The sequence below is a fragment of the Grus americana genome, chromosome 3, assembly GCF_028858705.1.
Source record: "Grus americana isolate bGruAme1 chromosome 3, bGruAme1.mat, whole genome shotgun sequence".
NCBI lineage: Eukaryota > Metazoa > Chordata > Aves > Gruiformes > Gruidae > Grus > Grus americana.
The window spans coordinates 114,403,787-114,430,541 of NC_072854.1; the positions used below are offsets into that span (position 1 = coordinate 114,403,787).

The window sequence follows — 26,755 nt, forward strand, 5'->3', positions numbered from 1 at the left end:
CGCCTGCGCACTGAAGCAGGACAACCTGAGGCGGAGGACGAGTGGGAGTGAGACCCCCTCGGAAGCGAAAGAGCCGGCCAATGACGGCTGATGAGCCACGCCTCTTGCTCCATGGCGACGCCGCATGCTCCCTCGGGATTGGTTGCAGAGCCGGAAGTAAAGAATCGGCGCCAAAATAGAATGCTGAGTGGGGGTGAAGGTTTCCTTGTCTCCTCAAGTGATCTGCGGTGGTACGGTGCTTTCTGTGGGACAAAAGCCCTCGCTTGTTGAGGGAGGTCGGCGTCGTTGTTGTTGTGTTCCCTCATCGCCAGGGTTGTGTGGTGAGGCCCTTTAGCGGGGCTCCTCTTTGCCTCCGCGGGCGCTGTGGTGGGGAGAAGGAGGCCGAGTCTTCCGCGAGGTCTTCAAGGTACCTCAGGGTCTTTGCTCCCAGCCCTGCAGGTGTAATCCTCCTGGCAAATAACTCTAATATAAATTAAATCTTTTCCTGGTAAAAATTTCTCTCTTTAGCTCAGTTTGTTATCGTGTTCCCAAACTGACGCCTGCGGAGCGAGATGAGTAGGGACCCCAGAGGCAGGGGGTGCCCTCGGGCAAGAGGCTTTCAGGGATGGCGAGGAGGGTGGCGAGGTGGATGGCGAGACAGAGGACAGAAGGGAGGTAGGAGAAGAATGTCTGAACCTGGTGAGTTACCTCCTGTGCTTCTCCCTGTTTTCTGAAGCCATAATGTTTTATCGCTGAGGCAATTATAACTGCCTCCCAGTGGTCAAAAGAATCACTGAGAATAAAACTTTAAAGGTATTAGTACCCACATTGTTTTAATACTTGTTTTAATTTTTTTTTTTTTTTTTTAGTAAGATCTCAACTAGTTCAATTAACATTGGACCAGTTTATTCCCTATAAGGGCTGGAAACTTTATTTCTCTGAAGGTATTTTTATACCAAAATTATATGTAGTGAGTGTTTTATTCCATTTTTTTAGAGCTGGTTATAAGTAGAGGGAAGAAGTTCAATGGAAAGTAACTGATATTCATATTTATTATATAAAAATGTGAATACAGTAGAGATTTTGGACTTGTAGCATACTATAATCTCTGTGGGGTCCAAACCTTGGAAAATATGATCTTTCTTAAACCTGTTTAATTAGCTACATAAAACTTGCAAGCTATCAAAAACTGGAATATACATACCTCAGCTGTACTTTTCTTGATCCTACATGCTTGTCCTATGTCATCTTAGACAAAGTTCTGTTTTTTAATAGGTCTTATAACAGAACGTTACTGTGATACTATAGAGATTATAATTTTCCTTAGTTTTGGAATGCAGAAAAATGTTGGGAGAGAAATTGCCACTTTATGTTATTTTGTGAAATGAAATTAATTACTTATGTCAATTACTAATGCAACATGTTTCTAATTAGCTTATGCTGACAAGTCTCCTTTTGTCCAGAAGACTCAAGCCTTTGAGAAGTTTTTCATGCGACGCATTGAACTTTATGATAAGGTAAAAGCAAAACAAAACACTTCCCCCCACGATAACCTATTGTTAATGCAATAACATTACAAATATAGTGTATTGTCTCCATCAAAAATAATCTCCATCACAGATATGAAATGTTTATGACGTGATTTGGATGTGTTGTGTTTATAACTTGAAGTGTATTTTGTAACCTAAAATATTTCACAGGATGAAATAGAAAGAAAAGGAAGTATTCTAGTGGACTATAAGGAACTAATACAGGACAGAGAATTGACTAAATCAATACCAAATATATCTACTGAATTAAGGGATATGCCTCAGAAAATACTGCACTGTATGGGTCTCGCAATTCATCAGGTAAATGTGATATTCTAGTACATAGAAGCATAATCCTTACAACGAAAAAGAATCAGTGGGATTTAGAAGCAATCATGTTGTAAACCCCAAATTTCTGTTTTTCTGCCTTATAGTAAATTACTGCTTATTTAAAACTCAAATTCTTCCATTTCTCCACCATTTCTGTATGGCCCACAAAATCACATTTTGAAAATGCTTTGGACTTGGCGCATTTTGCTTATTCATCATCAAAGCAGTTAATTAAAAACTAAGTGTAGTTCTAACACTTATGTTACTCCTTACTGGGACTTTTAATTCCTGGTTGTGTTGGGGTTTTGTTGTTGGGGTTTTTTTTTTTAATACACTGTGAGTTACCTGTGCTGTGTGTCCTGCCTCACCCAGCAGAACTGTGGCTGGTGGATCAATGGTGAGCACATTCAGGAATTCTTGGCTCTGTTCAATGTCTCTTAAGGTAGCATTTCATAGCTGGTTGACAGGCAAGTTCTCAGATGTTTGTGCTTTAGTCAAACAAAACAGCAGCATTAAAGATTACAGTCTACATTTTTAATTAAAGAAACAAACACAGCAAATATGTTGATTTTAAAATTCCATTTAAAATAAATCTTAAAACTGCTTAGAAGCAGAAAACCACTGTTTAGTGAGAGACAGCAGAGAGGTCTTTAGGCTTCAGTAGAAGGATCTGATTTTAAGGGATAGTAATCAAACTTAATAGCCAATTGAATCCATGTTGCATGGCACACTGGTGTGTCTTTGTGTCTGCCTCTCTGTTCTGTCTAGGTGCTAACAAAGGACCTTGAAAGACATGCTGCAGAGCTGCAGGTGCAGGAAGGGTTACCGCTTGATGGAGAACCTATAATAAATGTGCCTCTCATTCATGCCAGGTAATGGATGTTGAGTATTTGGGTTTTTTCCCAGGAAGATCTATTTGCTTGTTGTTTAATAGTTGTCAGTGTCCATGCATGGTACTGAAGGCTTACGTATTTTATTGAGAGACTTGACTCTCTGAAGCTGTTTCCCAAAGAACAGTCTGTATTTTGCTTTTTCACCATGACAAAGTCTAAGCTGTCCTTGTGAAGAAAAAAGTGAAATGAAACCTGCTTATAAGCTGCACAAACAGCTTGTAACTAGAAAAGCTTATAAGTAGAGATGTAACTTGTAAGTAGGACAACTATTCTATGAAACATGTATTGATTAAAACCAGAACTATTTAAATTTCTGCTATTTACGGGAGAGGTTAGGAAATTACTATGATTTAACTTTTTGTAAGTCTGTCTTTGTAAGGAGGCTGATTTGGAGGGTGTGGACATAAACTACAGCTTGTAATATTTATTATTCCTTGTATGGATGTTTTGACAGTGGTGTATGAGGGTGTGTTATTTCATATTAGCTTAAATCTATTAAATTATTACTGGTAGACAGTCTCAAGAATATTAATTCTAATTAATCAAACTTTAATCTGAAATTAAGAAGAGATAGTGGTGTTCAAGGCTCCAAGCAGAGGGAGCATGGAAAACCCTGGATTTCAGGGGCTAGACTCTTCTCAGTGGTGCCCAGAGACAGGAGAAAGGAAAGCGGGTACAAAGTAAAACACGTAATATCCCATGTGAACACAAGAAAATGCTGGTTTACTGTGAGGATGGTCAAACAGTGGCACAGGTTGCCCAGGGAGGCTGTGGAGTCTCCATCCTTGGAAATACTCAAAACCCACCTGGACACAGACCTGGGCAACTGGCTCTAAAGTGGCCCTACTTGAGCAGGGGAGTGAGACTAGACTATCTCATGAGGTCCATCCCAACATTAACAATTCTGTTTGAAGTTTGTTATTCTAAATGATTTGGCTGGGTATTCTTTGTCATCCTTAACAAGGTGCAATGTGTTGTACCTGATGACACGTTCTTATATCCTTGAAACATGAAAATCCACCCTTCCTTTTGGAGCACAGGCATAATAAATCTTACATCCGTTTGTGTTGCAAGTCTAAGCTCTGGTCTTAATCCAAAATAATACAAAGAAAAGGCTATAGATGACTATAAAGTAATTTCTGTTGTATCTCTAGTCTCTGTTGCTTACGGGAGAGAGGTTTCACTATATAAACAAACTGTACAGCTGTTGTATATAAACTTAGGAATGTTAAATGTTATGCTGCTTTCTAGACCAGGATTAAAGACTATGCCATGGGTCCACAGACAAAATATTTCTAATCATTGCTCTGGATTACTGTTGTTAATTGGTGTGTAAACATTTTTTTTTCCCTCTTCTTTTTTGGTTGGGTGTGGGTTTTTTATTGTTTCTTTGTTTTGAGGTTTTTTTTGTTCTGCATTTAAGTACGGTAAGCTTTCAAAATGTTAATGCTTAACTTTTGTGTAGGGTATACAATTATGATCCACTAACTCAGCTGAAAAATGTTCGGGCCAACTGCTATGGAAAATATATTGCCTTGCGTGGTACTGTTGTGCGTGTCAGTAACATTAAGCCTCTGTGCACTAAGCTAGCTTTTGTATGTGGCACATGTGGAGATGTTCAGAGTGTTCCTCTACCTGATGGAAAGTATACTCTTCCCACTAAGGTAAGTTAAAACCATTTAACTTCATACTTTTCCCTTATCTGTAGTGATTTGAAAAAAAAAAAAAGCAACATCACTGGTATTTAAAAGAAAAAAATAAAATCTGATATTTAAAGTTAGACTAAACAACAGACACATTAGAAAAAGAATTAAACTTACCATGCAACACTGTATTACTGCATAACCTTGTTATTTGAAAAAAAAAAAAATGTATCCTGCTGAAACAAAAGTAGTATATAGAAACTCCCTCTAATCTGGAAAAAATTTCTTTGGTTCCATTTCACCAGTTAAGTTTAAAAAGCATCCTCCACCTCACTGTGGTGATTTTCTATGGTTAGATTTGGGGGGTTTTGGTGGCTTTTGTTTAGAACTTTCTGGTTTAATTTCACTGCTTTTTATCTGCATTTTTAAAAGTTGTTAGACATAAGACAGTGCCCAGTCATTTGATGTTACCTGATGTGCTCAAGTGAAAAAATTATCTCCTCTGGAACATCTACAAGTAATTAAAAAAAAAAAAAAATGGTTCACCACAGGGATCATACAAATTGGCTGTATTTGCTCTAACAACTATAAGTCAGGGTTCAGGTGTCTGCTTAATAGATCTTCATTAATTTTGCATGTGCTAATTTGTAGTCCTAATTTAACTAGCTTTTTTCCTGACATAGGTCCTAATGAATCACATTGCTTTACTTTCTTTTTAAAAAAAACAAATACAGCAATTTCAAATTGTGATTTAAAAGAAAAAATGTTGAGAATGAATGAGAATTACTATTGTTCCAGTGCCTTGTTCCTGAGTGCCGTGGTCGGTCCTTCACAGCTGACAGAAGCTCTCCTTTAACCACTACAGTGGACTGGCAGTCCGTTAAGTAAGCATCTCTTCCCTTCTGTACAAAAATGTAATGCAACAAGGTAGTCAAAAAGTGACAGGATGGTTCATTCCATATTACACTGTGTAATTTTAATAATCTTATTCTTTTTTGGTAAGTACTTTTCAAAATTTATGTTACAAAGCAGTTGTTTTATCATAGCACCAGTATACTTTGTATATTAACTCTACTCAATATAATAGTTTCTTGGAAATTGCTCCTACTGTGACTGAGCTCTTTGAGAAATGTTCAGTTTGTGCTCTTTGCAGCTTTTCTCGATTTCTAGTTGCATCTATTACTTACAGCTGATTAAAAGGAATCATTAAGTCAGCTAGAAAAGTCCTATTAAATTACATTGGTCAGCTGTGACAGTTGACTTGAATGAACTGAAAGTAAATTTGAGGGTTAAAAATCTTAGTTTGAAGTGATGTTGATTGTGTCCTCCAGTACTTAAGGTACACTTAGTAAAAGGAAATAGTGCTGTGCCTGCCTATTCGCCTACTTTCTATCCCTAATCAGCAAGCAGGTATGTCTAAAATCTGTGAGACCTTTGCTATGGGGGAACAAGTTATGGTTTCTACAGAAATTAACAATGTTAAAGTGTAAGAAGGTGGACAGTGGATCTGGTTTTCATCTCTTCCATCCTACTATGTGCTATTAGCGCTATAACCATCGTACTATTGCCCCGTAATATTCATTCAGAAGAGTTCGATGTGTTGTTTCTTGTCCATCCTGTTAGCTTACTGCAGTAAGGGGGCCAGCTTGGAAAAAACAGAAATTTCCTTACTTTTTCCCACTTTTTACATTCAGATTTTGTAAGTTCACATATTCTGTATCAAAATTCTTATTGTGCCAAATGACATATAAATATGTTTTTCTTTATTAATGTTCTGTAATAAGTAATTTAAAAAAAAATAAAAATAATGCTGACATTCTTGTCAGCAGCTCTAGAGGGTGCTGTTTATCGCAGCTTCTTAAGAAAAACTTAACTCTGAGCTTCAAGGAAAACTATCAGAGCTCTAAGTGCCGAGCCAGCACTGGAACCTTTTAAAGAACTTGTTAGTTGCTAGCCTTTTACAACTATACAGAGTGAGCTGTTGTTGTTGTTATGCTCTGAGGAATTTCTTGGGCTTTGCTAAGGTTAAATTGCCAATTAAGCATTCACAAGAGCTATAATGTCTGACCTCTTAATTTTTATATACAAGGTCCATCTTATTTCATGTACTAAGTCTGAACCAAAATAGTCTGTTTCTCCAAATTCAGCACTACTGTTTCTAGCATTTGTCAGGGCGTTTCTGCTGTCTCCCTTTTCAGTTTGGAAAGGATTGGTTGGAAGCACACAGCTGCAGATCTTGTATGCTGTAAATGAATTGGAAGTGTTACGCATGGAGCGTGCGCTCACCTCCTGTTTTGCAGGGTGCAAGAACTCATGTCAGATGATCAGCGAGAAGCAGGCAGAATCCCTCGCACAATTGAATGTGAACTGGTTCAAGATCTTGTGGACAGCTGCGTACCAGGAGATATGGTCACAATTACAGGGATAGTAAAGGTGTCGAGCACTGAGGAAGGTAAAATATATCATCTAAGACCAACTTTTTCCTAGGGTGGGGATTTTTCTAGCAATTACACATGAACAACAGCAGCCATGCCCTTTAATTTGAGCTCTCAAAGTTATAAATGCATTAAGTGTATATTTCTTCAGAAGCTCCAGAAGTTTTATAACAAGGAGTTATTTCGAAAAAGCCAGAAGCATTGCTGTCCAAGAGGAGCACTGTCTCTAATGCCCACTGATACAGACAGGGGTTTGCAACCCACTGGTCTATACACAATGATGGTCCTGAATCTGAAGTGCCCGTCTGGCATCTGATGTTTTGGTGTGTCAGCTGAGGAAAGCCTTCTCTGGACCACTAATGTAGGGGAGGCATCCTTACTTCCTGAAGAGTCACTGAGACTCATTATTTGCTTAACTCTTTAATATCTCCTTCAAAACAATAGGAAAACTGTCACACTGGTGTGAAGGAGTGTTATCTTTCTTAGTTTAGTCCTCCCTGGAAAAAAATTACAACTTTTTTTCCTTTTTTTCTTTTTTCCCCAAAGTGAAGAAACATGTTGCACGCAGCTGTAATAGAATACATTGCAGAGAACTGCAGTACTGATTTACTGTGAGACCACGTTCTCTGCTCAGTCAGTAATCACTGGGGGACACAGAAAATGATGAATTATTAAGCTACATGTTTAATTCTTCTGCACTGTGGATTTTTTTCTCTCTAAATATTGAGTGGAAACATCTTATATTTGACTTTTGTTTGACTAGAATAATATAATAATTGAAAATTTCTGGAAAACTTCATTTATTCTGGGAGAAAATTCTCCCTATATACATATGCCCTCTTAATCCAGCAAAATATTTTATTGCGTACCTAAATGGAGGGAACTTAAAGAACAAATGTAACTAGAAACTTACTTTGCATCAAAATACAGATGTTCAGTTATTTAAATATGAACATTTTGCACATGGCTGTACTTAATATTTCTGAATTACTCTACGCCATTTGTAAATAACATCAGTACTTCATGATAGAAAAAATATTCCTTCATCCTTTCTCAATTTTTTTCTACCAGGAGCTTCTAAAACTAAGAATGATAAGTGTATGTTCTTGTTATACATTGAGGCAAATTCTGTCAGCAACAGTAAAGGACAAAAAACAAAGAACTTTGATGAGACTTTTCAAAGATCATTCATGGAGTTTTCACTTAAAGACCTCTATGCTGTTCAGGAAATTCAAGCAGAGGAAAACCTGTTCAGGCTCATCGTGAAGTAAGTTGTGTCAGACCTAGACTAGGTCTAGGATTAGACTTCTGAATCAGCATGACCACCTTCAGACAAACGTGACAGCTAATCTTAAAGCTATGAAATGTCTAGGGCTTGTGCAACAGATACCACAGAGATTTAACAAACTTTAGTGGGCAAGGGGCTTGGGAGGAAGTGAAAGTATTGCAGTGGGGATCTTAGGACTTTGAGGAATTTAAGGATACAGGGAAGTTAGGAGGGTTTTAAGTCAGCCCTGAGACAGAAAGCTATGGGTAAAAAGCCCAGTTAATTAATTTTGCTCCTCACTGAGTAAGTTCAACTCAAGAGTACTGTTTTGTTCTCTGCTCTGCTTTTCTACAGCAGAGGAAAGAGGTGCAAGAACTGAGCAGAGGGTGTGAAAGACCCTCAGTTCAGACCGAGAAGTAGTCTTCTAGCTGGGGCGTCCCTCAGGCCCTCCTAGTGGAGTCAAAAACCATGAAACTAGCACCTTTAAAGGAGGGTTAGAGGTAGTTACTTGATTAAGATAAGAATTGGTGCAGAAACCACTGGGAAACTGGTTCTCCTCCGTGTTTGTGTGAATTCAGATGAAAGGCTTTTTTTATCTCAAGCATATCTGGTTATCTGAAAATTTTAAGAAATTTGATGTTGCTGATTTAAACTGATTCTGTTGGAAATTCAGCAACAGCTAACCAAAAGTTTTATATGTTTATAGAGGTATTCTGTGACAAGAGAGACAGAACAAGTGATTATTTAATAGTAATACAAGATTTATATTCCACTTATGTTACAGTGTTCTTTGTTTTACAGCTCTCTTTGTCCTGCAATCTATGGCCATGAGGTAATTTAACAGTTCTGCTTGCAACTTCAGTTTGAAATGTTTATGCCACGGTAAACTCCTAAAGGATTTATAAAGCTTCTCTGGGGTGGGAGGAAAGGGCAGGGACTGTATTTACAGGTGACTGTGACTCAGTCGCTTTCAGTGACAAAGAGGTGGCAGCTTTATACCCTTAAGTTCAGCCATCCAGAAGGAAATGGTTATTACAGCCAGTTCTAAGGAGCTGTCACCATCAGTCACCATAATCAAATACTTATTAGTATTGGTATGTACCACTACAGATTGTAAAGGCAGGTTTGGCCCTGGCATTATTTGGAGGATGTCAGAAGTTTGCAGATGACAAGAACAGAATCCCAGTGCGAGGAGATCCACATGTTCTGGTCGTTGGAGATCCAGGATTAGGAAAAAGTCAAATGTTGCAAGTATGGGTTGATTTATTTCTATTGTCTGATTGTACTTGTCTCTAATTCCTTGCTATCTTGACTTCTTGTAAGCATTGTAGGATAGGTGAGCTAAGACCAAAGGGTTGCTTGAGCCTGGCTGGAGCTATTTTTTCATGTAGGATGCCTCAAATATAGGATAGTATGTACAGAGGTCCCCTGCTGTCCTCTCCTTCCAGAGAACCTTGCAGAAGGGATCAGACCTGTTAAAACACTTACCAAAGCAGGTATACTTGGTCAAGACTATGGGCTTTCAAGTATAAGCTTGCTGTTCTGCCCTTACATAGGTTTTTTTCACCAACCCTTTTCCCTGGTGAGGAGTTTCACTCCTTCCTATCTTCATTTAGCTGATCCATTGTCAATCAAGTACACTCCTGGAACTAATGCAACTTTAAATACCATGTCACTCGCCTTCTGTGAGGCTTACTTCCATTCTCTTACCCTATTTCTATGTTGCTAGCATAAATCTTGGCTTTTTGGGAAAGGGACCCACTGCTGTGTTTGAGTTTTATTCTTGGTGGGCATTTCTGCACGACTGTGACAGTAATAGAATTTTTTCATCTTAAACTGAATGGTTTTAAAGTTCCATGTCTTTTCCCATGGTTACTGTGAAGTGAAAGAGGGACAGAGTTCACCTAGACCTGCAGCATTGCATACCTCACTTAAAAAGTCCAAGTCTTTCTAATGTGGACATGTTATGTTAGGATATGACTTGCAATAACTTAACCAAAGTGATGAATTTGTATGCAAGCATCTTGGCAAACAAATTTTTAATTTATTTTTTCGTTGAATGGAGACTCTCTAGCATATAGTAGATTATTTGTTTTTTCACATTGTTACTAAATAATAGACTGCCATTCAAGAAAAACTAGTAATCTTCAGCCCTGAGACAAGGCTCTTAGTCATCACTGTCGCAGAAAAAAAAATCCCAAGGAGAAAACAAAAGCGGAGTAGGAGCCATTTTGGGGTTTTGTGGTGTTTGTGGGTTGTTTATTTTTGTTTTGTTGTGGTTTGGTGGTGGTTTGTTTTGTGTTTTGTTTTGGTTTTTTTTTTTATTCAATACTCAGTGCCTGTCACATTTGGTACTGAACAAATATGCTTTGGGTGTTGTTTTTTTAAATAAAATAGGCAACAGTAACTATAGAGATTTACTGGGAACATCCAGTTATAACTCTATTCTAGGCAAATTTAACTGCAACTTGTCTGTGTTCAAGCTTACTATGCTTTGCTTTTCTAGTTCATATTTCAAATTGTAGGCTGCTTTCTGGATACTACAGACATGGAGAAGACTAGGACTGTCCTTTATCCCCTAGTTGTGGGGAGAACTATGCATGCTTTCTCTGAAGCAACTTGTGTTGGGCACTGGGACAAGATGTTAGTCTAAATAGATCATGGGGTCTGAAGATACAGATGTTATATATCTGCAATTCCATGGTGGATAGCATGTCCCCAAGTATTTCAACATACTTTGAAATGTAAGTGCTGTGCCCAAAGTCCTATTAGTTTTTATAACACAAGTAGACATGGCTGTGCTGCAAGTACTGTGACCGAAGTTATTCCTACTCTTTTGCAGAAGTATGTCTCTTGGGGTTGCAAGGACTTATACCTTTACTGTTGGGCCACATTAAGCAGAAAGAAACGAATTTGGTTTTGTTTCAAATTGCTTCTCTAGAATAAGGCTTATGAAATTCTTCACCTTGGAGAGGGGAAAAAGTATGTCTTTCTCTTCTAGGCAGTGTGTAATGTTGCTCCTCGAGGTGTGTATGTTTGTGGTAACACTTCCACCAGCTCTGGCCTGACTGTTACACTGTCTAGAGATGGTGCTTCTGGAGATTTTGCCTTGGAAGCTGGTGCTTTAGTGCTTGGAGACCAAGGTAATATGTGTAATGCTACAGGTTTTGTATGAACAAACATCGGGGGGGGACGGGACACCTACCGCTGAGTCTAAGGTTAACTATAGTGCTTGCATAATTGTGGACTAAAAATGTAAATTTGAAGAATGATATTGGCTTTCCATGTCTTGGGAAGTTCTTAGCTTCTCCAGTGACTTTTCTGGAGGTGGTTCCTGCTTTCCTAGGGCCTGCGATGTGTAGGAAACTGGAGTTCTGCAATTCACATACCAGCCTTACTTAATGTGTTAAAGAACTAGGCTTTCCTTTTTGAGAAATCTCTGATTTAATGGCAGCTACTGGATTCTTACTGTTTCTGAAAAATAGCTGGCTTATGAGATTTGTTGTCTATTTCTGTTTTTAAAAAGCTTGTTTTGCCATCTTAACGAGTAACGAAGACACTGCTTTCATGAACCAGGTCAACTTCATAATGGTTCAGCTGTGGCAGCATGAAGTGAAAACAAACCTTGCTGAAATGGACACTAATGTCTCCGGCAGTCCCTAAGAAGTTAGGTTGGACTTCTGATAGATTGTAACATACAATCTACCAGATTGTACAATCAGGACTGGATTGTAGCATATGCTTGTCCATCAGTTAATGTGTTTTCTAATGAGTCTTTGTCTTGTGTTAATTGATTCCAGGTATTTGTGGAATAGATGAATTTGATAAGATGGGAAACCAGCATCAGGCTTTGTTGGAAGCCATGGAACAGCAAAGTATTAGCCTTGCCAAGGCTGGCATTGTTTGCAGTTTACCAGCTCGGACATCCATCGTTGCTGCAGCAAACCCAGTTGGAGGACATTATAACAAAGCCAAAACAGTGTCTGAGAACTTAAAGTAAGCACTTCCTGAAAAGCTGCTTATAGTTCACATTCAGAAGCAGATGCTTCTGGCGGTCTTGTTGCTTGTACATAACTGCTTTCTAGTTTCCTGGAGTGTGAACACAAACTTACTGTAATAATTTTTTGTGGCTTTTGAGAGAGAAATTGCTGTTCTACTTTATTCTGAATGAATGGGACAGGTTTTTTTAAGTGTCTTTGAAGCGGAGCAGAGTTGCTGTAGTTTTTCCACTTCTTTGAGCACTGTGTGGCTTTCTTGTCTGTACTCTAGAATGGGGAGTGCTTTACTGTCAAGATTTGATCTAGTTTTCATTTTGCTGGACACCCCAAATGAAGATCATGATCACTTGCTGTCTGAGCACGTGATGGCAATCCGAGCTGGAAAGCAGGCAGCATGCAGCAGTGCTGTTGTGACTCGTACCAACGCACAGGATCGCTCTGTTCTCGAAGTTGTTTCAGATCGACCGCTACTTGAAAGACTGAAGGTAGGACTTCTGTGACTGTTGCTATGCCTCTTCCTGTGGTGTTCCTTGCACTGGGACCTGGCAACCCTGACCTGCTGGATGTCCTTAGTCTCCCACTCCCATTCTTCTCAGGATAATTGGCTCTGAATTAGAGAGGAAGCATTTAAGGCACCAGACACCAGTTTCTACCAATTGTCTGTTGTAGCTAACGTTACCCACCTTGCTGGAGCTGCTAAAGATGTGTCTTGAGCCATCTTCATCTCCACGCAGAAGAAAAGTTATTAGCTGAGATGTTTGGGGTTTTTGTGTTGTTGTTGCAGTAGTGAGAAGACACTTAGCATGAGATGCTCTAAAGCAAATTTGCTGTGTTAGATTTTGATAAAGAGCTACAGAACTAGACTGGATATAACAATTTGATATAACACAATGTACTGTGAAGTACTGAATCCAAAGAAAGCAGTGTGTAAACAAATCCTTGGGCATCTGCAACTCATGACAGATTTGGGGATTTTAGGAGAGGAAGCATATTTCTTATTAAACTTAAGTGATCAGTTTGAGGGCTGATATTGTCAAATGCCAGGTCTTGGGAGAAATATCCCCTGCTGGAGCTAAACCCATGCACATTTGGAAATGGGATGTCAGCAGTGATGTGGTGGTTTAATCTTCTGTGGAGATATATCTTATAACAATTGGGAAATTGGATTTTCTCTTTTTGAAAAAGAATTCTTGAAATATTTAAATCATATTTGGCACTTATCAATGCAAATCAGATGCTTTGGCTGCTTTTTCTGAAATGGCCAAGTATGTTTAGTTACATGTCTAACCACAGTGTATGAATTTTTTTAAGTACATAGTTCATATATGAAGCACTAAAGCCCTTACAGTGAAGATTTCACCAGATAAAGCATAAAAGATTAAGATTTTATGTTGAAATTTGTATTGTATAGGGTTCCGACACAGAAATCTAAGCTTTTTGTTAATTGGGTTAGATCTTACCAGGACAAAACTTTGATGCCATTCCACATCAGCTGCTGAGGAAGTACGTCGGATATGCTCGGCAGTACGTTCACCCAAATTTATCTCCAGAAGCTGCTCAGGTCCTCCAGGAATTCTACCTTGAGCTCCGGAAACAGAACCAAGGAGTAGACAGTACACCAATCACCACGAGGCAACTAGAGTCACTGATTCGACTTACAGAGGTAAATGCAAGTTGTAATACTTCAGGGATTGAAAACAAAGAGATTATTCCTAAACTACAACTGATATCCTATAATTTTTGACAGTTTATTCACTGCTATACTTTTTTGTTGTGTTTTTATAAAAAAAAATAGTGATAATGCAAGAGACTTACAAATACTTAAGAGCTACTGATGCTTAAAGTCTCTTATAAAGCAAAACACCCTTGAGGGGGTGGAAAGAGAATTTATCACATTCTCCCAAAAGAAGAATAAATAGGTGCAGGTAGAGACAAGCTGCTGCCCATCTTGAACTTAAACTGCTGCTGTTTTCCCTAACATGATGCCTTAATAATGTTATTTGTGATCTGCTACTTCCCAAGGATACAGTTAAAGTCCAAGCCATAGCCTAATAATGTGCAGAAGATGACACTGAAATGCTATCAAAAAAATAGAGGAATCTTCTTCTAAATCCTTAGGCTCAGGTTCCATCTCTGCTCCTAAAATTTGTGCTTGTGGGGCAATAGTAGCCTTGTTTCACGTCGGTGTAATATATCTTAAATATACCTTTGTGGATTTTTTTTGTTTTTTAAAGGCACGATCAAGGCTGGAATTAAGGGAGAAATCTACCAAGGAAGATGCTGAGGATGTAATAGAAATAATGAAATACAGGTAATACACACTGCTTTTAAAATAAATAAAGCATTATAGTGCTATTCATTCCAAGACTGGTTTGTTGGGGGGTTTTTTAACTACAGATATGCAAACACAATGAAGAAATGAGTTCATCAAGTTTAGGGCCATGATACCAATATTCAGATTTGTTACCTCTTCTTTAAAAGCTGACAGCAGCCCTAAGTTGATCACTCAGACCTTTGTGTTGTATCATCATAGCGGCTATGAACATCAGTGCACAGTAATTTAGACATGAAGCGCTGTGAAATGTGTTTTGTCTTATGTGATTACCCTCTGTTGCAGTTGAACAATTTAAGTCCAAAAGTGACTTGGGCAAGTGCTTAGTCTGAATTCCCTAGATAGTGACATTCTTACTAGGGGATGGTTTCCTATGTGGCTTCTGAGAACTTAGTTTCTCAAGCAGTTATGTTTCAGGAAGCAAATTAATGCACTCCTGCTTTTACCTCCTGCTGATCTTTTTTAATATATTTTTTAGCATGCTGGGAACCTACTCAGATGAGTTTGGAAAACTGGACTTTGAACGTTCACAGCATGGGTCTGGGATGAGCAATCGCTCACAAGCAAAAAGATTTGTTTCTGCCCTTAACAGTATTGCAGAGAGAACTTACAACAATCTATTTGACTTGCAACAGCTTCAACAGATTGCTAAGGAGCTACAAATACAAGTAAGTTTGGAAATCAAGCATCTCTTCAATAACAAACTGCAAAACTAGTCAAAATTATTTATTGTAAAATGGAAAGTAGAAAAGGCACATCTGTTGTGCCTCTCTGCAATCAACGGAAATAAGCAGCATTCACTGCTTTTAGGCTGAACACTCTTCCTGAGCTGCCCTTGTTTGTAAGCTTTACTAATCATACTAGCTGTTTGACAGCAACACCTCCTTGCACTAGTAAGGGTTGGTTCTGCTTCTGAAGCTAGTCTTTAAGAAGATTCTGCTTTGTTTCTGAAAGGCAGATTTTGATCTGTGTACTTACTTCCTCTGATTCCTCAGGGCACACACCTATTTTAATTTCCAAATTTAGACTCTTGCTGTGTTCATGTTCTATTTCAGCAGTGCAGCAAGGTTTCTGCTTGGCCTTCTCTGGCCCAAGTATGCCTTTTGGGTTTTTAGGATTTCTGAAGCAGGAATAATGCTGTAACTTGATAAGAACATCGTGTAGGATGGATGGCCACAAATGTGTTTTAGCCTGTAATCAGTTTGCATTCTGTACTCATGGGGGACTTCAGCCAAACAAAAATATTGATAGCTGATTCTACTTCTTGCTTCATAATAAAAAGCCTTAAATGCCAATTAAAAACTTAAAACTGGATTTCAGTGTAATGAGTGAAAAGTAGTGGTAATGAATTTCGCTTCATGGAACTTATTATGGGCAATAATGCTGTTCTTTGTTACCTGGTTAACCTACTTCAGCCTGCTGGGGCAAGAGGGCTTCAGTTTCCAAACTTGTTCAAATGTTAACTGTACGTAAGTCTGCATTTTGGTGTTGAATCCTGTCTAACAGAACTTGTTACTGCCAGCTCTTATGACATGATCGTTCATTCATTCAGTGACTAGTTACTTAAAGCTAATTCAATTAATTCTAATTTTCCCTTCATATATAGAATATTATTTTGTCCGTTCAGAGTTCAGTAAAATGTCACTCTTCCAATTATATATTTATTTTTTTTCCTCTCTTCTTTTCCCAGGTATCTGACTTTGAAAGCTTTATTGGATCCCTAAATGATCAGGGTTACCTTTTGAAAAAAGGTGCAAGAGTGTATCAGCTTCAGACTATGTGAAAAGAGCCACTGTATTAAACTTTCTTGAGACCTAATCGTTGGATCTGCAGCAATAACACACGCCAAACTGCAGCCTAGCACAGCAGTCAATGCACAGCTGGCACTGTTGCTTACTGAGGTGTGAGTTTCCCTTTCAGAAACTCCTAGTGCCAACAGGCTCGCTTTAAGCTGCCATAGGACAAACTGACATGTGGTATCACTGATTTGGCTCATCCTATAGCTCTGCTAGCCCAAATGAGACTGTAAGACTAGCATGTACTTCATCATCCTTGAGGAGTGGAAAGTGTATTTTGTACTAACGTTATCACAGTGCAGTAACAGATTTTACTTCTAAATTTAGTGACATTGGATCCACAAACTTAAACCCAGAAATCTTTCATGAGACGATGTGAGTTGTGTTTTTAGCACTTTGGCTCATTAGAGGAATTTAAAGTATAGAAATGTTTCCAAAAAGTTGGGAACCTTCATGTTGAGACAACACAGTTTTATAGCTGTTAAATGATATCTTGATTTTTTTTTCTGCTTCGCAGCTCTCTATTGGTCTTTGTAGCTGAGATTTTATTTGAAATGCAAGTCTGATTTAAGAAAATATCCTTATTACAATATTTAATTGTAAAACAGGAATTGGATTTTATTTATGTCTTTCATTAAACATTATATACGAGAAATCTGTAACTTGTTCAAAAGCATTATAGAGTAACAGTGAATGCTCGTTGTGGGTGTTAATGGCCATTACAAGACACACAACATGAATGTGTTATGTATGTTTCTGTGTAACTCTGTTCCTGCCACAGAAGAATGTGTGTTCTGCAAGAGTAAAGTGCTGAATGTTTCCTGGCTTTTTATGAAATCAGAATCATGGTCTAGTGCAATCAAATGGCAGATGAGAAACTTCAGTGTAAATATTAAAAAACAAACAACTCCCTCAAATTCAAGAATGCATTACTGATACTTCTCTTTTTCTTCTTTTATTTCTAAGGTAAGATATGTATCATAAATTGTCAAGACAATAAAATAATTTTTTCTGCTTTTCTACTAAGTGACATAAGGATCTGACCTACAACATGCTTCCACAGAGATTTTGTATGAAAATACAAGCTTTACAGATTTGAAAGAACATGTTAAACTACTCAATACTGCCTCAGTGTGAATCTACTTCAATATACCGGAAACTGAAAACTAGTTTTGTCACTAAAATTCAGGAATAAAAGAAAACTTAACACCAATTTACCATTAAGAAGGAGGCATTTCCTTTTATTGCAGCGCTGGGTGTCAGGAGGATAGTTCCTCTAATCAAGCACACCTTATGCTGGTTCTCTTGTCATATTTATACACAAATGTTACAAAGATTACTAAGTGGTACGCTCCCCATTACAATAATTGGTTCATATTTCTTTGCCTAGTATGCAAACTAGAATACATGCTCAGTTCCTTTCTCCACCTCTATCTTTTGAGTAGGTGGTATAATTTGGGTAGGGGGCTTATGGGTCGGTGGTCTTGGGGACCCTGGCCTAAATTACCTTTCCCCTAGTTTCTCAATACTTCGGTGTTGGTAATTGTTCACTATATGCCTTGGGAAGATAAGGATGCTCCTGGAGGCAATTAGTGTCCTCCCTTTCTGAAAAGTACATATATAAGGACCTTGAAGTGTCTTGTAGCTCCTCCTTTTTATCATGATGTGTAACAGGTGCTCATTCTAAGAATCGTTAGCCTTCTACCTAAACTAACAATGAATAGTTTCTTATCACATATAAGTAGGCCTCCGTTACAGACTTCTTTTTTTGTTACAGTTTGATAGATGAGATGCTAAGAAATAATAGCTCTACATATGAACTCTTAAGTGGCAAGCAGTCTGCTTTTCCAGGTTTTGTTTGCTCATTATGGTAACTGTGGTTAATGGCTTTTTTTAAATATATGAACTGTCAGCCTGCGTGGGCATACACTCGTCAACTACTGTGACTGCTGCCCACAGGGACAGAAGAGACCCACCTTCTTGCAAAGTAGGAGTTACTCCTACATGAAAAGGCAACCTACTGCATCAGCTCTCACAACACTGATTTTAACCTTTGCCAACAGATTTATGCAGACTTCATGATGTTCCTACCAAACCAACTCTCCTGCCTGTTGGGGTCTCTGGATTGCAGCAGGATGCTCGCGTTTATCAGCCACTCCTGCTTTTCTATTATCTGTGAACCTGTCGATGGTGCACCCTATCCCAGCATCCAGGTCACCACCTTCTGCTCCTTCCTTCACCCTCCTGGTCTTTAGAAAACAAAAAAGCAACTATATCTAGTTGATGTGGTAGAGGAATGAATGAATTAACAAGGTCATATACATTTTAGCTACTGTTTCAGCTGTGGAAGAGGTAAATATTCCACATGCGATTGGTCATTTTTTCATTTGGTTGGTTTTTTTTAAGAGCCTCCCTTTCTTTGCTAGTTATTGATTGCTGTAACTACAGTTGATTGAACACCTCGGGGTTAAACCTCAGCTGCCTGATGAACTGATGCCAGAAATGAGAAATAACAATGTCCTTTAGTGTTAGGGAAGGTGGGTAGGAGCAAGTCCCAGAAGCAAATAAATGGTTGCCCATGGAAAAGTAAAGTCTTTCTCCTTGAGCTAAAGTGAAGGTGGGTGAGGGAGGGTGAAGAGCAAGAACAAGACACTACTTAGGTCCTCTGAAAAGTTTCTTAAGGTGAAGCAAACATTCACCTTCCTCCGTTAAGGGCTTGTAAAGAGAACAGCTGGAGCAAAAAGCGTGGCCCCACAAAGCCGCCCCGCCTGAAGGGAAGCGAGGTGACCCCGAGCAGCCGCTCGCCATGCCGCCATGGACGCCACCGCCCGCGCCTAGGGACCCCGGGGAAGATCCTCAGCCGGCAGGTAGGCCGGAAAACGGCAGAAAAGCGGGTTTCCCCTTATTTCTCCTCACAGCTGCGACTTATTTTTTAATTCAGCCATCGCGCCCGCCGTGGCAGCCTGCCGTAAAGCACGCGGGCCGGCGGGGAGGGGGCTGCCGTAAAGCGCCGCAAAAAGTCGCACGTCCCCCCCACCCCTCGCCGTACACGCACGCCCCTGGCTCGTACCCTGTCCCCTAGCCCCCGCCAGGCTGTCGGGGTGGCGGATGTCGCCGGCGGCGGGAGGTCGTTCGCTCCCGCGGGCAGGGTCGCAGCGTGCATAGGGGCCGCGGGCAGGCGCTACCCCACACCATGCTGGCCGCCGCTTGGCTGGGCAGGGATTTCTGGGGGCTCCTCCGTGGCGCGGGGCGGAGGCGGCCGGGCGGCGGCGCCAGGCCTCTGGCTAGCCGACCCGGGGCGGTGGCTGAGGCAGTGGAGGGGCGCGGCGGGGGGGCGGGCGGCGACCGCCATGGCAACAGCGGCGTCTTCTGCCTGGCGGTGAGTGCGGGGGCTCTGGCGCGGCCAGGCGCCGCGCCCGCCTTGCGGCAGCACCAACGACTGCTGCGCGAGCACCAACAGCTGCTGCGCGCGCCCGCTGCTGCCTGGCGCCTCCTCAGTGGCGGGGCCGGGTCGCGACGAGCGGGTCGCGGCGAAGTCGTGCCGCCGGAGCGCCCCCGGGAGAAGCGTGTGGTGGGGCGCTATGCCGAGCTGGTACGTGACCTGGGAGGTGGTGGGGTTGTGTGGCGCGACGGTCGCTTTCTCGCCTTCGTCGGTGCGCCGAGCTGCCGGGAGCGCTCCTCCGCTGAGGGGCGGGGGGTGAGGTGGTGCAGCCCCGAGTGGGAGAGCACTTTTTACACGGTAGCACAGCGAAAGTCGCGCTGCTTGTTGGAAGCGGGTATCACGTCCAAACTTGGAGACACGTAAGGGCTTTTTAAGTCTCTCGGTAGTGGCGTATTTTCCTTTTGAAGGCTAAGTTAATGTTTAGTAGTTAGAGGCCGTGTCCGTGTGTCTTGTGCAAACGCAGGTTGCTTCCAAGAACTTACAAGGCTTTCTGGCTAGTTCAACTTCAAGTTTGTGTTTGTCTTGATTAATTCTGTTATATGCCAAGTTAGGGTTTGCCTTCCTGGCCTGAAGTTCTTGCTTTCTTGCTTTTCAGTATGAAAACCCTTGGACGATCCCAAATATACTGTCAATGGCAAGAATGGGTTTGGCACCAGTTTTAGGCTATTTGATTGTCGAAGAAAATTTCAGTGTTGCCCTAGGTGTCTTTGTTTTGGCTGGCATAACGGATTTGGTATGTTTACATCAGTTTGGAAATACTTTGGCGATAGTGTGGGTTACGGTGATCCCATTGATGTACATTGAAACTTAGACTCCAATGTAGAATGGAAATGAATAAACAGATTAGTTTTTATATTCATTCTTTTCTAGAAATGGTATATACATCCTTTGTGACATTGTGAAGGTAGCTCACAGATAACCGAAGGGGACTTAAGTGCTGCTGGAGCGAAGGGGATATTAGGTTTCCCTGACCAGCCCCAGGTGGGCATTGTCCAGTCAGTGCTTATGCACTGTCTAGTGGTCCGTTACAGTATGCAGGTGTACCCAGTGCACCCGGCATGACAATTGTGACAATTTTAGAACAGCAGTTACCTTTTTTCCTTTTTTTTTTTTCTTTTAATAATGAGAACTGAATATGTTCAGAGGCTTCCAATATCTGGAATGTAATGTGAAAAAAGTATGATACAAATATCAGCTAACAGGTATCATATTTCATCTTGGTTAATCTAGCTGTATTATATGATGTCATTCATGAAATATCTCTGTAACAGTAGCATATGTAAGCTATTTTTATTCTTAGTTTTCTAACAGAGAAACTGAACTTTGTTCTTCCTAGTTGGATGGATTTATTGCACGAAACTGGGCTAATCAGAAATCAGCTTTGGGAAGTGCTCTTGATCCTCTGGCTGATAAAATTCTCATCAGTGTGCTCTATGTAAGCCTAACTTGTGCAAATCTTATCCCAGGTGAGAAAATGTCATTATTTGCATGTACTATATAAGGTAAAGAAGCTGATGATATGTATAGTGACCTTTATGGTGTGTCTAGAATGAAAACTGTATAGCTCGAAACTTTTGCTTTCTCAGTTGCACTTCGCTATTTGCTCCTATTAAATTCTTAAAAACCATCCCTCCCCCAACACAATAGACCTGCAAAACAAAAAGTGTTACTGCTGGTTTCAAATGTACTTTCTTTAAAGCAATAGTAGTTAGTAGTTGTGTAGAAAGTTTTCTCATAGACTGGATTGTTTTAAGACTTTAGATGAAACACTTTCAGAAGTCATCTTAAAAATATTCAGTTGTACATGAAACTTGTTCAGAAGAAGTTGAGAGTGGTAATTTCTTCTTGCTTCATATTTTGCGCTCTTCTGATTTTGTTTTGGTTTTAATCATGGACGTGATTTTTCACTAGATCCTGTTGGCTTGGTTTTTCAGTTTCACTTACTTCCATGATTATTCTGAGGGACGTAGTGCTCATTGCTGCTGTTTTTTATGTGCGATACAAAACTCTTTCTCCACCGGTAAGTGTGTAGTGTAATTGTATGAACGTGTAATCATCTTATTTTGATTAAATCTTCTGTGTTTTTACAAGTATGAAAAAATGAACAAGCCTTTAACAAAGTTGTAACCAGGAGATTTTCATCTTGAGACTTGATGGTTGCTCAAAACTTGGGTGGATAGCCTAACATGTAATGCTGTACTTGTTCTTTTGCCAGATTTGTAAGCAGAACAGTATTTCATAGAATAGGTTTCATAAATATGAGTCAGAAGTACTGATAACTTTTTTTTCCTGTGTATGATGTGCAATAAATCATAGAAGAGCAGAAGCAGTATAATTCTTTAGCACTACAGTTGACTTTTCTTTTGTATCATGCGAAGAGGTATATCAAGTTGAATATACTAGAATTGCCTTTTTTCTTCTCTTTTCTCCCCCAACAGAGAACACTCAGTAGGTATTTTAACCCCTGTTATGCTACTGCCCAATTAAAACCAACATTTATTAGCAAGGTAAGAGTAATAACTCGTTACAAAAGATAACTCCTCAGTACTTGGACTGGTGTGTAGTTTGGAGGGAGGAGGCTGTTTACTACTAGTGCTGAGTGCAGTTTCAAAATAGTGCCAACTTTTTGGAGGCAACTTAAATTCTGAGGGATTTTCAACTCTATATTCTGTCATAGCACATGATAATTTCTAGTGTGTAAGATGCTTCTTTAAAAGAGGTTTCTAATTAAATTTTCTGTATAGAGACTAATACATAAACCAGTAATAAAAGGGTGTATTGGTGTTCCTTGCATAATACATATCTTCATTTCAGTCACATTTCCTATTTTGCTTTTATCAGATGAATACAGCGGTTCAGCTAATTTTGGTGGCAGCTTCTTTAGCAGCTCCTGTTTTCAATTATGTGGACAGCATATATCTGCAGACATTATGGTAACTTACCTCTTTTTTTTTTTTTTTTTTTTTTCATTTAATGTGCTACTAAAGAAACTGGTAATTGAGATTAATCTTATTGCGTGGAACTAAAAACCTGTGCCCATATGATGTAATAGACCCATATGGCTGAATTTTTACACGTTTATTCTTAACTGACACAGGAGCTAGATATTTATTGGTGCTTAATTTACTATACAAGCAAAAAGTAGTCAAATTAAACTAGTTAAGGTCCAGGAATAATGAAGAAACAAGTCTTCAGAATAGACGTGGTATACACAGGCAAAGTGTAAATTCAGATTAATGGAAAAGAAGGAAGTGGGAAGAAAGGCTGTATGGGTTCTTTATTTATTCATGCTCTTGAAAAACAACCTTGATATCACTAAAATTAGACAGGAAGTGTTTTCTCACTTTTGCTTTATATTGTACCTGCTATCTTGAAATCTAGGTTTCTGAAGCCTCTTTGAAAAGCACCTGAAGAAATCCAGTGATTCCTGCTAGACTATAGGAAAGAAGGGGAGGGATGGAATGAAAACACGTGTACAGGAGGATACCTCCTTAAAAAATGGCTGTTCCTTTCACTGTTGTCACTGGAGATCTGAACTGAATCTGAATTGTAGCTGACAGCAGTTGTTACAACTGCAGTTATTTCTCCTGAGCAGTTGGCTAAGAGTTCAGAACGAAGAGGCTGAACGGTAGAGAGCAGAATTAGTTAGTAACATAGTTTACAGTAGTGGAAAATCCAGTGTTACTTGTCTTTTAGTGGCAAAAAACCCACAAACACAAACCCCAAAGCTTTTAAGGACCTAGGAACCTTGATCTTAACAGTCAATGTGGTCTTTCATCCTGTTGGAAAGCCAAATCTGGAACTGCATCTGTGAAAGACACATACCTTGCTGCTTGTCTGGGGCTCTGTGAGAGAGTTTCCATGTTGTGAGTAATGGAGAAATGCTGGGTGTAACTTACCGAGGTCCTCTATAAATGCTCTCAAAAATTACCTGAATGAGCCTGGCAGTGTGTCCAGGGAGGGCAGCAGTAGTGGAAGGGTAGGACTGTAGCGGTGGCTCATGCCTGAATGGTATCAGCCTTTGGCACAGAGGAGCACTGCTAATTTAGAAATATATATATGGTTATTGCCCAGCGCCTGGGAAGGGAACAAAAGAGGCTGAAGCCGAAACTTGTGCTTTAGCTTTGGAACTTGGTAAAATGTAAGTTCAAGTCTTGTACAATTTGAACGCTCACCTTTCATACTACCAAGGGATAGTTTCTCATGTCAGTCAGTTCTCAAGCTGGTAAAAATAATGTAGGGTACAAATACTGAAACAGATCTTTTGTCTTCCCTTCTCTAAAACAAGTCCTAAAATGGTAAAAATTTGGCCTAGTATGCAATTATACTGAAGCATGCTACATAGTGCTGGATGGCAGTTCCTTTGTTTATCTAATCCTCCACTTAGTACTGAATTTCAGCATATAAACTGCATTTCTGTAGGACATAGTCCTTGACCGTGTAGTGAAAAATAGGAAAGACACTTAAAAATACCAATTTTTATTATCGTACTTAGACTCAAATGACTTACAGGAATTATTTTCCCCAAAGGTGCATCACAGCTTTCACAACAGTAACATCTGCGTACAGCTACTACCACTATGGCCGAAAAACGGTTCAGGTGATAAATAACAAATGAATTACTCCTGAAAGGGCTGGGTCTTGGCAGCATGGTGTGCTGTCCTGCCGAAGATGGTTGTAGTGCAACTAACTGAGTTTTGGATCAAGAACTCTTGTTTTTCTGCTTAAACCATGGCATCACAATGAAGTGAAGTTTGAATGTGTACTGTGTATATATAAAGAGAGACTTTGCAATGTATTTTAATTTGTTTAAAAATGAGGTTGTTTACAAAAACAAATAAATAATATTCTTAAAGACACAGGTTACTGTTGCTGCCATGTGCATTCTGAATAATTTTATACTGTTTTAAAGTTAAAATATGCACTTTTCACCAGCTTTTTTGCCATCTTCATGCAAGGCACTAAAGTAGACTGAAATCTGAGAGGATAAAGCAATTCTAAGAACAAATTTGTCTTTGCACCTCAGCCTAAGTCAGTAAACCAGTATTGCTTATTAGGACTTAATGACGTATGTCAGCTTGCAGCAGAAGTAAGCATGTCATTGAGGAACAGTATCTTCAGAAATTTAAACCAGAGTGATAGAAATTTTACTTCATATTCCATGGTGGTATGGATAAGCCATGAAGAGTCACTACCGTGCTCCCTTTTCTTTTTAAATATGAGCACCAGTGAACTGTACTCATCGGAGTGTTGAGTCTCTGAAGGGTCAGCTGTGAAGAGTCTGTACCCACATGGAGTTACATTTCTCATACTATATATTCATTCCTAGTGATCAAAAGAAACTGTCTCCTAGATCTCCAGATTCTTGAAAGTTGTTTAAATAGCCTTGGAGCAAAAGGACATTTTAAATATTGCCCAAATGAATGGGGAGAGTCGAAGAAACTTTTAGATGCAGGTAGTGTTAGTTCTTCCTGTACCTCTAGCTTAAAGAAGTGTACGCTGTGATTCCCCCCTCAGGCAAGGGCAACTTGCAAGTGTTCTTCGCCTGTTCTCTACTTACGAAAAGATACAGACTAAAGCACTAGGCAGAACCGATTATGTTGATCATAAACTTATATTTTTGAGCAATGTGATGTTTCCTGTATGTCAGAAAAAAAGACCGCAACTATGAAGGGCTTAAATAATTGAAATCAGGTGGTAAATGATACCATTGTATTATTAGCAGAAGAAAATTCGTTGTAGACATCTCTTTTGAGAGCACACAGTCTCTTTTGTGACTGCATATGCTTGTATATACAAAACATTTTAATATTTTTTTATATTTAAACTTGTATAGAATGGTGCACTGAGAAAACACTTGATTTTTATTGGTACCTTTTTCTTAACTGTCCCCATGTTTTGTGGTCTACCCTGCCTCTTACAGTGAAGGGATAGAGTGCAAAGCCTATGGAACTTCCCTTAAAGTCTTGGAGTATTTAGTAAAATAGAGTACTTTTTTAACAGTTTAGAAAGGAGAAATTTATTGTACCCAAGTCAGGTCATTCATGTTTGGTTCTGGTTAATGGGATTGGGTTTGGGGTTTTTCTGTGAGTTTGGGGTGGATTTTTTTTCTTTTTTTTTTTTTTAATCACAGATACTTTTGAAACATTGCATGAAATTGTCAGGGAAGGAAAAAATACCGGTCACTGAAGGCTCCATGTTGGTGTGTGTGATTACACTTGTCATTACTTCTGTTGATGATATTGAAATGTACAATTACTTGGTGGTATGTGCCTGAATATTTGTGTTAAATAAAACTCGTCTGAATGGTAGAGCTACTGCTTTTTTCAGTTACGTGTTTGGTACTCGACAGTTACGGTTAGCTTGCTAAGAGCACAACGTATTTCCCCCCCGTGAGAAAACTCGGTACATGCATGGGCACCTGCCATGGCCGCCGCGGCAGCGCGGCCCAATCCGGGGTGGCAGGGTGGAGCGGGCGCGGCATGGCGTGTACCCGCGCGGTCGCCGTACTCCTAGCCGCGGGCGGGGCGGGGTCGGCGGTGGCTCCGCCCTCTTCACGATGGCGGCGTCGGAGCTGCCGCCGCAGCCCCTCGAGGGCTCCAAGCCGCTGAGCGCGCTCCTCAGCGGCATTGCCCAGGCCGCCTACTACGGCAACGCGGACATCACGGAGGAGCTGTTGCGCGGGCAGCTCTACCCCGAGTCGGCGTCGGAGGAGTTCCGCGCCCTGCGCGCCAAGATGGGCGGCCTCCTCCAGGTACTGGCTGGGGCGGGCCTGCAGGACGGGACTGCGGAGGGGCAGGGAGCCTGGGGGGCCTATCCTGGGGGTTAAAACCATTTCATCGGCCTCGCTGCCGCTGGGGGTTTGGTGTGAGTGTCTTCCCCCCACCGAGGAGGGAGAGGTTGGGGTGGCTGTGGGTGCTGCCGCGGGGGGGTGAAACCGGCCGCCCTCAGCGTGGGGCTGAGCTGTAGCGGGCATTTCTGGTACAGGGCTGACGCCGGGACAAGGCCCTGAGCACAGCCTTGCCCTGCCACGTCCGGGAGGCTTTTGGTTTTATCCGTCACCGTGCATCCCGCGGTGAAACACGGTTTGGTGGGAAGCCGAAGCCCGGGC

The 26,755-nt window shown here is 40.4% G+C and overlaps 2 protein-coding genes across 9 annotated transcripts in view; both read left to right on the plus strand.

The window, feature by feature from the left end:
* The first annotated feature begins 31 nt into the window (after positions 1 to 31).
* Positions 32 to 17,413, plus strand: MCM8 (minichromosome maintenance 8 homologous recombination repair factor). Of its 2 annotated transcripts, XM_054820626.1 has the most exons (19): positions 32 to 406; positions 508 to 678; positions 849 to 923; positions 1,414 to 1,496; positions 1,680 to 1,829; positions 2,607 to 2,710; positions 4,197 to 4,395; positions 5,173 to 5,258; positions 6,675 to 6,826; positions 7,881 to 8,076; positions 8,878 to 8,908; positions 9,187 to 9,327; positions 11,078 to 11,219; positions 11,877 to 12,072; positions 12,346 to 12,559; positions 13,528 to 13,737; positions 14,309 to 14,385; positions 14,885 to 15,074; positions 16,097 to 17,413. In XM_054820626.1, exons 2-19 carry the CDS (start codon positions 552 to 554, stop codon positions 16,187 to 16,189), a joined length of 2,466 nt encoding a protein of 821 aa, XP_054676601.1. In that variant the 5' UTR covers positions 32 to 406; positions 508 to 551; the 3' UTR covers positions 16,190 to 17,413. The 2 variants fall into 2 exon arrangements, with proteins under 2 accessions (XP_054676601.1, XP_054676602.1); XM_054820627.1 differs by lacking the exon at positions 849 to 923 and having other exon boundaries at positions 32 to 678.
* A 1,830-nt stretch (positions 17,414 to 19,243) lies between these two features.
* The window catches only part of LOC129203933 (COMM domain-containing protein 1-like), a 91,596-nt gene continuing 84,084 nt past the window's right edge, over positions 19,244 to 26,755 (plus strand). For 2 of the 7 annotated variants that reach the window (XR_008576211.1, XM_054818933.1), the window contains exon 1: positions 19,249 to 19,794. Coding sequence is in view for 6 of the 7 variants with exons in the window: in XM_054818933.1 (XP_054674908.1) it covers positions 19,396 to 19,794 (399 nt within the window). In the remaining variant the exon portion in view is untranslated. The other 5 variants (XM_054818931.1, XM_054818929.1, XM_054818930.1 and 2 more) reach the window with 5 other exon arrangements.